Source organism: Camellia sinensis, chromosome 5 (genome assembly GCF_055761805.1).
Source record: "Camellia sinensis isolate YWXY chromosome 5, ASM5576180v1, whole genome shotgun sequence".
Taxonomy (NCBI): Eukaryota; Viridiplantae; Streptophyta; class Magnoliopsida; order Ericales; family Theaceae; genus Camellia; species Camellia sinensis.
In genome coordinates, this window is record NC_138965.1 from 68,358,475 (window position 1) to 68,372,844 (window position 14,370).

The window sequence follows — 14,370 nt, forward strand, 5'->3', positions numbered from 1 at the left end:
CTCGTAATGTAAAATGAGAATAATTATACAGGATTTGTAATTATAATAGGAATAAAATACCGGGGCATTACATAGTCTCTCTCATCTCACTTGTGGCTGTCCATGTGGATGTATTTTTCTCCTGGAGAAGACAAAAACTAAGCCGATTGATAGAGATTTGATGGGTTATTTATCTTAATTCTAGTATAGTACATACAATATGTAGTAACTAAAAGATGTTGAGATTTCAAACTTGAACTTGCCCTTGTCGGTGACCACCTTCAATCTCATTTGTGCACACTTTCCTGATGATCGAAATGATGCAGCGACAAGTGTGGACAAGGAAAACTATGAAAGTTAGGCCCAAGCATAAGTACAACCATATGACACGCACATTGAAGATCATATGTCCTTCCGAATTGGCCATCATCAAAGAAGAATAACTGATTACCAAGGTTGTTATTGTCACCCACATTGCAACCACTAGCATCCACCTCACAATTCTATTCTTCAATGGTAACCCACTTACAAGCAAAAGCATTATGGTCAGAGAAGCAACAAAAGATATTGTGTTTGCAACCCAAAATACTTGAAAATCTCTTGGAATTGTTGTAGCCATATTGGATTTTCCATTTGATTTAAGCCCATCAGGTGGGCTAAGCCCAGATTGGAAAGTCATTCCTGCAATTACAGTTGCGGATATCAACAAGCCATCACGTTTTCTATTTAACCAATCATCTTTGTTTGTTGGGGGCTTCAACGTGCCATTGACCAGCGAGGGTGGCTGTGATACTAATATTTTCCCATGACCACTACCATGATCACGCAGTTGGTGACCAATGTGGCCTCCAGCTTGCATAAGCAATCTATTGATTTCCATGGCTTTTAAATCTCTAATTGGCATATGTTCTATGATATCCAATGCCGTGATACCATTTCCATTCACAGCATTCACTTCCACCACAGTTTCTTCCAACAGGTATTTTATGGTCTGCACAAATTAATACAAAGGAATCTCTATATGATGTATCTAATTAATTCTAATTATTCTGCTACAAATTATTAGAAGTATTTCTATTGAAATTTTGATTAGAAGTATGTATATAAAGCATGGTGTCTACCATCATTTGTTAAATAAGGTGTTATTTGATAAAACCCAAAATTAAAAATTGAAAAACATAAAATTAAAGTTTTAAAAATTAAATGTTAAATTTTTTAAAGTTAAAATGTTATTTGATAAAAATTTGAATGATGAATTAAAATAAATTATACTTTTTATATAAAGTAGATACTATATGCATCCTTTTTATTACTTATAATAGAGGGCCGGCCCATGTGCAAGGCCATTGAGATCATTGTTTTGGGTCCGAAAATGAGAAACTTTTGATTGGTAAATATTAGTTATTAGTTGTTAGATTAGTACATATGAGAGAAAATCTCCTCACTCTTGGCAGAGCACCTAAGTGCGTACACTCCTTTAATTCAACCCCTCTAAGAGGAATTGAACCTATGTTCTCCTTTGGATTAAGCCCTAAGAAAGGGATGGTGACAAACTTGGGTGACGCATTTTGTAAAGGGTGTTTTCATTCGACAATTTTTTATTTCAGTTTTTGTGGATCAGAAAATTTAAGCAACAATAACAAATAATAATTAAGAAAACTTTTACCTCCACTTGCTTGAGGTTGGTAGCAATGTGCAAAATAGTGTTGCCATTATCAAGTTTGTCATTTACCCATGTATCCTTAACCGTCCTAAATCGTATCAACTGCTTCAAAACCTCCAAACGATTATATTCCACACACAAGTGCAGAACAGTTTCACCTCCGTCCAACTTGAACTTAGCTACTTCTGGTCGTGCCAGAACCAACCGGCTCACCACATCAACTCGGCCTTTCATGGCAGCCACATGCAGAGGAGTCCTCCCGTCTTCATCTCGCAGGAGACAAACACTAGGGTTTGCCATTAACAACACCTTCACTATCTCGATATACCCATTTGCAGAGGCCAAGTGAAGAGGCGATCGGCCCTTTGAATCTAAATCAGAGACCAAGTCTTTCTTGAGAGTCACAAGAGCTTTTGCAAAATCCAGATGACCTTGCATAGCAGCTATGTGAAGAGGATTCTCACCGAAACAAGTGAGTGAAGATCGGGACAGAGTGAGTCTATCTTCTTCAATAAACTTCTTCAAGGACTCAGTATTCCCACTCACTGATGCTTCATAAAGCATATTCTCTGTCATACCTATCTCAGTCTCGCGAGTTCCTTCCATTTCTGGCACTTGGTGCTTGCCTTGGTGATGGAAAGTTGAAAACAGTATCCTCTCTCTTGTGGCTTTGCTTGCTTGCTAAAACGTTTTGCACTCAAACTCTACTTTTGTCTCTGTGTACCTTCATTTTCCATGTGGATCCTTCAAATTATACAACCAATATTATTGCGGATTTTGAATTCCAACCTGCAGCAAAAATTTCACTATCAGGATTGCATTCTATACCAGCAAAAATTTCACTATCAGGATTGCATTCTACACCATTTGTTTATTACCTTACTCATAAACCACATGCTTATGGACAGCCACTAAACGGCTGCCACGTCAGTGATAATATTTATAAGGGTATTGATTGAGAAAGATTATTCAATAGGAGTACTAATCAATTGTCTTTTAAAAGTCTAATATGAAAATAGTGGGATTTATAGTTTAGACCAACAACTATGACATTGGAACACGACTAGGATTTGTTCGGAGCCTTTTAAATAAATTTTCATTGATTGAATTCAGTCAAATTTGGCGTCTCATAACTTTCTTATCCCTCATGACCTCTCTCTCAGCATCGACCACCGCGATGCTCTTTTCTCTCCCTAATCCCAATCAATGAAGACTCTGCCACCCTTGAGTCCCCAAACCTACCGCAAACAAAAATTCCAATATTACTTAATTTGGCCCACTTGATTCATAATTTGTTTCAACCCACTTGAGTATTCAACTTGTTCCAACCTATAAAAGACGATTTAAGATTTTGGATAAAAATTTGTAACCTAAGCCCGCCCATGAACCCAACCAGTAAGAACCCACATGGGTAAGTCGAACCCGACTCAAACTATCCTGTTCAAAAATAATAATAAATTGATAGTTTATATTTTTTATTCCTTACTTATATCTACCAAAATACCATGATATATATATATATATATATATGTATGTGTGTGTGTGTGTGTGTGTGTGTGTGTGTGTTGGCTTTTTTGGCTTTCAAAAGTTAAAAATATAATTAGAGCGTGCAGCAACAATTAATAAGTCCTTACAGAAATAGTAAATGCTAACCAATTAATCAAACGATTGTTTCGAAATTCTCTTAGCTTCAATGAAGAGGACTTTTACTGGTGGCATGTTTTAGGAGAAAATTCAGAAGTAATAACCAAAAAGTAAAAGAATGAAGGAGAGAACAGTGTCAGAAATTGAATTTTTTAAAGTAAACAAACGTTTACATAGTACCTTCACACTTCCACAGTTTCAAAGGGAATTACAGCAACAAACAGACTAACTTAGAACTACTCCTAAGAAATTGAAATGCAGTGCGAGAAAGTAAAGAACATTAAAGTAAAGAACTGAAAAAATGTAAAGTAAATAAACTGATTTTTAGATCTGGTTCTTGGTCTCTCTACTATCAGCTTCTCCTCTATTTATAGGCCCTAGTAGTAACCGTTGAAGTGGCAGATAACTGTCGAAGTGGATGATAACTGTCGAAGTAACCTCCATGATCATGGGACATGGCTCCAAGCATTTTGCCTCCACTAAGCCATTTCTTGCAGTTGGGTTTCCCTCCTAAATTTGGATTTAAATAATCAAAGAATCGTTTAGCCACATCACCTTGCTTCCTTCGATTGTTCCAATACTTCGCAGATCCATTGCCATTGATATGATTTGCCACATGTCCTCTACTAATTCCTCAAGTTACCCCTGATGGACCATGTGTCAGGTTGTGATTGGCTGATACAAAATATATGGCCAACATTACCCCCGTACTAATATAGCTAATACTAGGTAATATTAGTGGATCGATGCACTGTTGCCTACATTCTAGGCCATGCATGGTAATTAATTGTTCTGGAAGCATAACCGTCTTCAAGCAACATTTCAAACACTGAACTTCCCTTTGTACTTGAACCTTACTTCTGGTATCTGTGCAAACGAAGAGACTGATACATCCTTGATGGCCAATCAAACATTTTCCTTCATTGATCAAGCATATGAAGAGGTTTTGGACAATGATGGCTGACCTCAAAAGAACTCTCATGCATTTATTAACCATAGTTATTCTCCTCCATTTATACAAGTCATGGAGGCTTTTGCAGAAAATACACATTTAGAACAAAAACTTGCTCATATGGACCGCGAAGGTTTTTCATCTGCCCCAAAGGGCCCTACTTGGGATGAAGCTACCTCATCATCTACAAAAACTACTGGTTAGAATGCCTGGCCAAAACCAACCCAACCTCAGACAAGGGAGCGAATTTACCATAGATTTGTCGAATTCGATGACCCTACTTCGGTTTTTCTTTCTTCTCCCAGCTCAGTGATATACCTCTATGACCATTTGACTTCCTTCACTGCCTTGAAGACAATTTACTTTCGGCATGGTATATCTCCAACTTGCCAACCAAAATAGTGCGGAGACTTCCCACCTAATCGAAGCTCTAGGGCTGAGTCCCTCACACTTGGCTAAGAAGGCAAAACTCTGCTCTTCGGACTGGCTAGAGTGTGTGAATGACCCTTCCTTTGGAGTGGACCCAACTGCACCTCCCCTTCCTCATAATCCTAATTGGACTAAGGAATTGAAGCTCATCTTCTTTGAGGACTGGCATTTTGCCCCCTATCAATCCACATCTCTTCACACTTTCTACCAGTAGTACAAAGCCCAAACTTTGCTTGTTGCCTTCTCCCACCTATCCTTCAAAGTGCTTCGAGATGACACCCCTCACAAGAACCTTCTATGGGCTTGTGATATAGTCTCTCAAACTTATACCCTCAATCTAGTGGCCTAGACAGAACTCCATACCTTCATAGACTAATTCCCGCTCTTGCTTAACTGGCACAAAAATGCATTGGCCACCTGCGAATTGTTGGAAGAGACCTCTACCACTCATATTCAAACCTAAAACGAAGCAAAGAATCTCCTTGAAGAGTATGAAGACTTCAAGAACCATGATTCAGCATATGGAGAAGATGCTGATATGGATGGGATGGACGAGATGGATGAGGTAGAGAAGAAACTGAAGCAAACAAAATTTGAGATGAAGGCCTAGCAACTTTTTCACCAAATATGGGCGCATCAGCTAGAGAAGCCTCAATTAGATAGAATAGAGGAAAGGCTAGAGAAAGAACATGTATTCATTGAGTTTTGCTAGACTAAGTTCCATGACTTCGTAACCTTTTCCATTCCTTATTTTTATGAAATTGAGAATGTAACCAAATAGGCCCCTCAATGTAATCATTTATTTACTCAATAAAATAAGGGTTTCTTGCTCCCAATTACATGGTCTGTATTTGTCAATATGCATGACCTCAAACTCATTCACATACTAGCGAATACTAGTTTCGAAGTAACCCATTTATTTCGAAGCGTGGTCAAATGTTTCGAAACATAATTTCCTTCCTTAAAAGGTAGTAAAATATTCTTTTGAAGGAAATTTCCCTTGTAGAAGGTCAAAAATGTGCTTCAAAAACCTTTGAAATTAAAATATGGGTTTCTCTTTGCCAATTTCATGGTTTGTATTTTCTAATATGCAAGCCTTTAATCTCAAAACTCATATTAGCAAATACTGGCTTCAAAGTAACCCATTCATTTTGAAGTCAAGTCAAGTAATTTGAAGCACACTTTCCTTCCTCAGAAGGTAATAGAATATTCCTTCGAAGGAAATTTCTTGGTAAAAAGTCTAAAAATGTGCTTTCAAAACCTCTGAAATTAAAATATGGGTTTATCATTTTCTATTTCATGGTTTGTATTTGCTAATATGACCTTTAATCTCAAAACCCATTAATATACTAGCAAATACTAGCTTCAAAGTAACCCATCATTTTTAAGTCAAGTCAAGCACTTCGAAGCACACTTTCCTTCCTCAAAAGGGAGTAAAATAATCCTTCGAAGGAAATTTTCTTGGTAGAAAGTCCAAAAATGTGCTTTCAAAATCTCTGAAATTAAAATATAGGTTTATCTTTTCCAATTTCATGGTTTGTATTTGTTAATATGCAGGCCTTTAATCTCAAAACTCATTAACATATTAGCAAATATTGGCTTCAAAGTAATCCATTCATTTCGAAGCCAAGTCAAGTACTTCGAAGCACACTTTCTTTCCTCAAAAGGTAGTACAATATTCCTTTGAAGGAAATTTTCATGGTAGAAAGTTCAAAAATGTGCTTTTAAAACCTCTGTTTCCAATTTCATGGTTTGTATTTGCTAATATGCAGGCCTTTAATCTCAAAACCTATTAATATACTAGCAAATACTGGTTTCAAAGTAACCCAGTCATTTTGAAGCCCAGTCAAGCACTTTGAAGCACACTTTCCCTCCTCAAAAGGTAGAAGAATATTCCTTTAAAGGAAATTTTCTTGGTAGAAGGTCCAAAAATGTGCTTTCAAAACCTTTGAAATTAAAATATGGATTTATCTTTTTCAATTTCATGGTTTGTATTTGATAATATGCAGGCCTTTAATCTCAAAACCCATTAATATACTAGCAAATACTGGCTTCAAGGTAACCCATTCATTTTGAAGCCAGGTCAAGCACTTCGAAGCACACTTTTCTTCCGCAAAAGGTAGTACAATATTCCTAAGGAAATTTTCTTGGTAGAAAGCCTAAAAATGCGCTTTCAGGACCTTTGAGATTAAAATATGGGCCCTAACTCCACATGGGTCAAATGAAACCCATATAGCTTGGAACAACTTGACTCGTTAGGTTAGATGGGCAACTTAGACAAGGTGTAAAGCCCTAATTCTCGTGCTCTTACATATTCACTTGTCCATTTCTAAGTCTTATTGTTACCATTTACTTCCCTATATGCTTAGTTTAGCTCTTGCTCCTCCTATCCTTACTCATGCTTTTTCAATCCTTCGTTCAACTCTCATAAATGGCTACTTCTTCCTCTACACACCTGCCAATCATTGAATGTCTTCGTCCCTCAGTGGCCTTATGGAGATGCATAAATGAAGAAATAGCCTAATATAATGAGCTAGAAGGCCACAGTGCAATTGATGAGAGGCACTTCATCTCTCGCCATCACGCAAAAAGGGAGTATGTCATTGGCCCTATCTTTACTGAGGCTCCTGTTGTACTTCCTCTTTTGTACCCACGCTTGGAGGATCACCACCTTCTTTACGAAGGAAAATTCAACTGGGGGGGTTGGAGAGCTACTTGACCTCATCGCTGTTGGCCCACAATGAAGACGAAATGAGAGAAATGATATGATAGAGTCGTTGGGCCCAGAGAAAAAGATTTAGAAGACCTATGTATCCTTGATGCCCTTCGACTTTCTAGGTTTATAATTCATGAGGATCATTTCCTTATTCCAACTGCTCTTTGCTTTTGGAATCCTGTCTTCAATTTCTTTAAATTTCGGTGTGGTATGATGGCTCCCATCGTTCTTGATATGTGTCATCTTGTAGGGCTCTCACCCATTAGTGACCTCTTTAGTCCTGATTACTTAGACTTGCGGTCTCATTCTCTACTCCTGCTTCAAATCCTTCTTATAGTGAGTCTATAGAAGCTGAGAATAATAAGGAAGGTCCTATGACCGACCAAAAATTCTTTTCTTTTATTCTTTATTGGCTTTGCAAATTTCTTTTTTGTACTTCATCCCAAAAAATAATGCATGAATTCATTCATCTTGCCAAAGCTTTGGCTTCGAAGAAGAGGATAACCTTGGCTCCTTATGTTCTAGGCCATGCATATAAGGTTTGTTCCTAGTTTTTTGAAAGGCCTCTAGAACCCAATCAAGGAGGCCCTATTTGGGTTCTCCAACTCTGGCTTTTTTTCTTGCTTTACTAACTTCCATTCTCGTTGCTTAAAATTTTTGGTGCAAGAGCCCACCGCCCACGGAGAGAAGTATACCAGAGTCTCTTTGTACCATTCCAGTTTTGCTTATTATTTTTCTTACTTCCATAACTTGCCAATCTCCATTCATCCTTCATTCTTTTGACCCTTCAATGCTAATGTGGGGCTAGCATGGTTGAAGGCCTTTTTGACTGATGTGACCTATGCTAGGCCTATTCACAAGCAAATGTGGGCCTCTATCTTAATTCCAATAGAGCTCTTCATTGGCACTCTAAACCGCAAGGCTTACAAGTGCATCGCCGAGGCTTATTGCCCTGCCCAATTTGTAAGGTAGTTTAGGCTTACTTAGGGGATCCCAATCTCAGCAGCCTCTCCAATTTAGACCTTGATGCCGGAGATTTGAAGGTGCCAAAACCCAGGCAAAATGAAGCAATGATCAAGTATGTAAAGGACTTTTCTAGCTTCGAATTCGTGCCCTTCACTAGCTATAGTGGGGTCATGAGAAGATTTCAAGACTGGTGGACAGCCAACATGGAGGTGTAACTTACCACTCCCACCTTGGACTTACTAAAAGAGCTAGATGTGCCAATCCAGGGTAGGCAAGCCACAACTTAGGAGGTTGGCATCACCATTGCTTCCACTCCTACAATTTCAGCCCCTTCACTCAGAATTACTAGAGCTGCCACCAAGAAGGGTACATGCTTTACTTCTTTCTTTAATTTTTTTTTCCTCTTTTACACTTTTATTAACCTCAGTGCTCCTTTTATACAGGGGCTTCGCAAGAGGTCTCACTTCAGCAAGTAGAGGTCTCTTCAAAGGAAGAGGAAGAAGAGAAAGAAGAGTCTCCCCTAAAAAGGAGGAAGAGGCCCATCTCACCTATTGCCAAACTTATTATGAATTTTGCTCATAAAACAGCAGCAAAGGCAGTAGAGAATGAACAGGCCAAGGAGGTCATTGTGTTCTAAAGGTCAGAGAAGAAGAGGTAACAGAGAATCTCAAGTGAGGAGGCTGTTACTGTTGAGGCAACACAAAAAGAGGCTGCAAGGAAAAGCAGAGCTGTTGAACATCACACTTTTCGCAGTTCTCCAGCTACCACCACTACAACTGCTGGTAATCCTCTTCAGCTCTTTATGAGGCCCTTTGATTTTTTACATTCTTTATGCAAGCATTGCCTTTACATTTCTTTCTTTTAAAATGCAACAACAACTAGTCTGCCTCTCTCCTATTCAATGCCAGCTTCTTTTCCTCTAGGGGGGACTGAAAAGCCATCTCTGAGCCCCACAGAATTGGAGACCTTGAAAGGAAATGGAAAAGTAGACACCAGCTTCCCAATGAGTGTAGAACCCTTGCAAACAATACTTCCAGTCTATGCCTCTACATTCCCTATTGCTTCTTTCTTAATTCCTTTGAGGCTTAATATACCCATTATTCTTTCCTTCCCATCTCCTAGCACTGTTGAGCCTCTTAGTCTACCCTTGGTGTCCATTACCTCACCTCTGCATGCTTTCGTATCCTCCCGAGTCCTGGTTACCCCCTTGCCTTTTGAGAGTAGCCCCGCTGCCACTCTTGTTCCAGTGGCAGCTAGTACTTCTAAGGGTGGGACTGGTGGCACACCAATACTTACCTTACCACCTAGCTCCAATCCCACTTCCTTAGACTTGCCGGTGGCCAAAACGATGGATGCTATTAAGGCATCTTTTTCCCCTGCTCTTGTGCCAATACTTCTAGCAATGCTTTTTTCAGAAGAGGAAATGGACCTCTTCAAAGCCTAATTGGCGAGCTTATTTCACACATCCACACTAGCTCTCTCAACTGGCAGTGACATTGAGATAATAAAAAGCTCATATGTTATTGAGTCCATTCCTTTTCCTCAAATAGACTTGGGCACTTGTTTAGAGCTGATGAGGACCTTCTCATGGATTCTATTCGAAGCTTTGTAGAAATCAATCATCAAGAATGGATTCCTCAAATGTTGCCAACTCCTTGAGCAATCCAATGTTGCGTTTATAGGCCATTTAACCCAAGCAGCAGCAACGGTTGACTTTTATGTCAATATTTGCCAAATGGCTAAAGTTACAGAGAATGAGCTGTTAATAGATAAGGAGTTTGTATCCCATATTCACTCTGAAGTTTCAGTGCTAAAGGGACAACACTCCTCTGCCTCACAACTGCAGGCTCAACTTTTTGGGTAGGAAGGCAGAATTAGAGAAGGAATTAGCAGTAGTCAATCTGGCCTTGGAGTAGAATGCAGAGAAACTTCACACTACACACCAAGGGCTCTCAAGCCATAGGCAGGAGATGAGCACTGCTATTCAACTATTCCCATCACTCAAGAGTAGAGAGCTTATTGTAAGGGAACAATTGAAACATTGTAATGAATTTTAGGCCAATTTGAGGCACAATGTGCTTCAATTTTTGTGAAATGAAACATCATTATTTTACACAAGTGTTTACTATTTTTACTTAATGTTTCCATACGATACCTTTAAACTCCTTGTGTCTCCCATACAGTTGGATAATAAGATTTTAAATATTTGCCATTAATTTTCTAGGGATGTACATATCCATTTAAATTTTTTAAATGGTAGGCTCCTCCAAGAAAGACTCTGTGGACTTGGTATGGTCCCTCCCAATTAGGTGATCATTTGCGAAACTTGTGGCTTCTAATACCTACTAGAAGTATTGTTTTCCAAACTAATTCCCCCTTATCAAAGCTAATGTGTTGAACCTTTTTATTATAGCTTTTGGTTGCTCTTTTCTTTTGCAAAAGGATATTATTTAATGCCAAAATTATGGCTTCATCCACACTGTCTAATTCTAAGTGCATGCTTTGATGATGTTTATCAGTACTTAGGTGGTCTTGGCATCTTACCCTCAAGGATTTGATATTGATCTCCACAGGCAGCACTACATCATTCCCATATACCACGACATAAGGAGTAACTTCTCTACTTAATCTTTGGGAAGTCTTATAAGCCCACAACACATCTAACAACAAATTGTGCCGATCCTTAGGACTGTCTTCTACAACTTTTTGTATTTGCTTCTTCAAGGATTTGTTAGATGATTCTGCCTGACCATTTGCTTGTGCATAATAGGGGGTGGAATTGACTAGACAAATTCTATATTCTACTGCAAAAGCTTTTACTAGCTTTCCATCAAACACAGTCCCATTGTCCACAGTCATGGTCTGTAGAATACCAAACCTATAGATTAACTCCTTGATGAAGTCAATTACCTCTGTTTGATCTACGGTCTTATAAGGCTTAGCCTCATCCCACTTAGTAAAATAGTCTATGGCCACTAGAATGAAACAATGTTGCTTCGAAGAAGGTGAGTAAATTTTCCCTGTCATGTCCATTACCCATCCTCTAAATGGCCAAGGCTTCACCACTGTATATAGATCAGTTATTGGGACATGCCTTATTATGCCATGCTTCTGACATGCCTGGAAACCCTTCACATATTCTATGCAATTCTTAAGGATAGTTCGCCAATAATAGGAATGCCTTCAAAGTAACCATCTTATCTTAACGCCAGGATGGTGAGCACCATAAATACCCTCATGCACCTCAGCCATGGTAGTCAATGCCTCTTTTGGTCCTAGGCACTCCAATAGGAGACCATCTGCTCCTCTTTTGTAAAGAGCATTATCATACACCATGAATTGCATTGCCTATAGTTTAACCTTTCTACTAGCCTTACTAGCCTTTGGAGAAGGACCAATTAAATACTGAATGATAGGATGTCTCCAATCCTATATTTCCAAGTCATTTTGATTAGCTTCTACCAATATTCCTCGCTTTGCTAAAGGTGGTACTAGCTTCTAATATGTTTCTTGACCTATATCTATTTGGGTGAAATCTCTTCTTTTGAAATTCGAATTCTTTTAGGCTACATCATTGGCCTTGTGATTTATGAATCTTGTGATGTAAGTTACATTTGCCACTTGGAATTGGGAATGCAAATGTGCAGCAACAACATAGTATGATAAGAGACTTGTACTTTGACATTTAAGGACTCCCTTTACTTGATTCATTACCAATTGAGAATCTCAAAATATGTCAACTACATGAGCCTATAAACCAATAAGTATCTCAAGTCCCAAAACCAAAACTTCATACTTAGCTTGATTATTGGAACAAGTGGTCTCATCATTTCTGAAACCATGTGTGGTTTCTGCCCCTTATGGTGACTTAATTACAACACCAACTCCCACTAGACCATTAGCTTTTGATCCATCAAACCACATTTGCCATGGTTCTAAATCAGTTATGTCAAGCTCTATTATTTTTCGATTTTCTGTTTGACATGGATGATCAGCTAAGAAGTTGGCCAATACCTAACCTTTTATTGCCTTTTGGGGAACATATTCCAAATGAAACTCTGACAAAACTAGAATCTATTTGCCAATTCTTCCTCTTAGTATAGTTTTAGATAACATATATTTAACCAAATCCGTAGTTGCAATTTCCAAGACAACAGTAGATGAAAGATAATATCTTTATTTTATTGTTGCAAAGTACAAGGCTAAACACAGCTTCTTTACAGCTGAGTATTTACATTCACAAGAGTTTACAAACCTACTAAGGTAATAGACTGCTTGCTCCTTGCCTTCTTCATTGTCTTGAGCCAAGAAGACCCCCAATGATTCTTCAACTGCAGCAATGTATAACTGCAAGGGTTTGTCCTTCCTTAGTGGCATTAGTATTGGACGCCTGGCCAAATAGGCTTTTATTCCTTCAAAAGCAGCTTGATATCCTGCTGTTCACATAAACTCTTATTCATTTTTTAACTTTAACAAAGCAGAAAAAACTTTAGTTTTCCTAGCAGTATTAGAAATGAACCTTCAAAGAAAGTTAACCTGACCAAGAAATTTTTGCAATTCTTTCTTATTTGATAGAGGTTTAGCTTCAATGATGGCTTTGGCTTTGTTTTAATCAATTTGTATTCCTTTCTTGTGCACTATGTACCCTATGAAGTTTCTAGCTGATACACCAAAAACACACTTGAGTGGATTGAGTTTCAGCTTGAATTTCCTCATTCTTTCGAAGGCTACTGTCAAATGAACTAAATGTTCCTCCATAGACTAGGATTTGACAACAATATCATCAATGTAACATTCCAAGTATCCTCCAATGAGATGATGGAAGATAGTGTTCATTGCTCTATGATATGTTGCTCCAGCATTCTTCAACCCAAATGGCATCTCAACCCATTCAAAGATTCCAATATTACCACGACACCTGAAAGCTATCTTGTGAATATTCTCCTCTGCTATGCATATCTGATTGTAGCCAGGCTGTCCATCCATCATAGACAAGATTCTATGTCCTACTGAACTGTCCACTAGCAAATCAACTCCAGGCATGGGGTACTCATCTTTTGGTGTTGTCAAATTCAGATTTCGAAAGTTAATGCATACCCTCAGTTTTCCATTGTTCTTTATCACAGGCACAATATTAGATAACCACTCAACATATCTGGTTGTTCTAATAAAACCTGCTTTAAGGAGCCTAGCAATCTGCTCCTTTACCTTCTGAACCACCTCATGATTCATTTGGATGGGTTTTTGCTTGCATGGCTTAAAGTTTGGCTTGACTGGAAGCCTATGTTCCACCAATGATCTGTCCAACCCAGGTAGATCATTGTATAACCAAGCAAAACAGTCCTTAAATTGTTTCAGAATAACCAATAACTGCTCCCTGGCAATGGGATCCAACTAAGCACTGATGTAGGTAAGTTGTTGTTCTGAAACTTCTCCTAAATTAACTTCTTTCATAGGGTCTTGCATCTGAGTACTTATTATGTTTCTCCTTCAATTTCTTCTAGCTACAAAATAATTTTTTCCTCTTGGTCTACCACAACCGATCCTAGCTCAACATCCTTATTTTCCTCTTCATAGACAAAGTCTGTCTATAAAGCTTCTTCCTCTTGGATTTCCTACTGGACCATGGTCTCAATGTCCAATGCACAGTACTTACTCAGGGCCAATGATTTGGCCTTTTGTTGCTCATGTCTACAGCCAAGCATCATGGCTTCCTTTTCTTCTCCTTGGACTTTCTGAATTGTTGCATTAGTGTCCAATGTGAAGAACTTGACTAAAGCCAATGGTCTGGTTTCTTGATCTTCATGCTTATAACCAGGCATTGTTGGTATCATTAATGGTGTATTCATCATTGGCACTTTCTTGCACCAAGTGTTTCAGGTGTGCCACTTCCTAATTGGCCATTACTTTGGCTATTACATCAAGCTTCCTTAGCACACTAAGTGGAACCACCCCCTCAGTGTACAATTTTGCTTCTGCAAAATCTGCACATGCAATGAAGGGTTGAGGCCTACATTCATT

At 38.5% G+C, this 14,370-nt stretch overlaps 2 protein-coding genes across 2 annotated transcripts; both read right to left on the reverse strand.

The window, feature by feature from the left end:
• Nucleotides 1-5: 5 nt before the first annotated feature.
• Nucleotides 6-2,448, reverse strand: LOC114294274 (uncharacterized). The gene is made up of 2 exons (XM_028238391.2): nucleotides 1,646-2,448; nucleotides 6-970 (listed from the first exon to the last, which is right to left on the reverse strand). The coding sequence occupies exons 1-2, from the start codon at nucleotides 2,246-2,248 to the stop codon at nucleotides 227-229; spliced, it is 1,347 nt and encodes a 448-aa protein (XP_028094192.2). The 5' UTR covers nucleotides 2,249-2,448; the 3' UTR covers nucleotides 6-226.
• A 7,443-nt stretch (nucleotides 2,449-9,891) lies between these two features.
• On the reverse strand, nucleotides 9,892-11,382 carry LOC145791465 (uncharacterized). Its single transcript, XM_082871817.1, has 2 exons — nucleotides 10,894-11,382; nucleotides 9,892-10,062 (listed from the first exon to the last, which is right to left on the reverse strand). Exons 1-2 carry the CDS (start codon nucleotides 11,380-11,382, stop codon nucleotides 9,892-9,894), a joined length of 660 nt encoding a protein of 219 aa, XP_082727943.1.
• Between the last annotated feature and the right edge of the window lie 2,988 nt (nucleotides 11,383-14,370).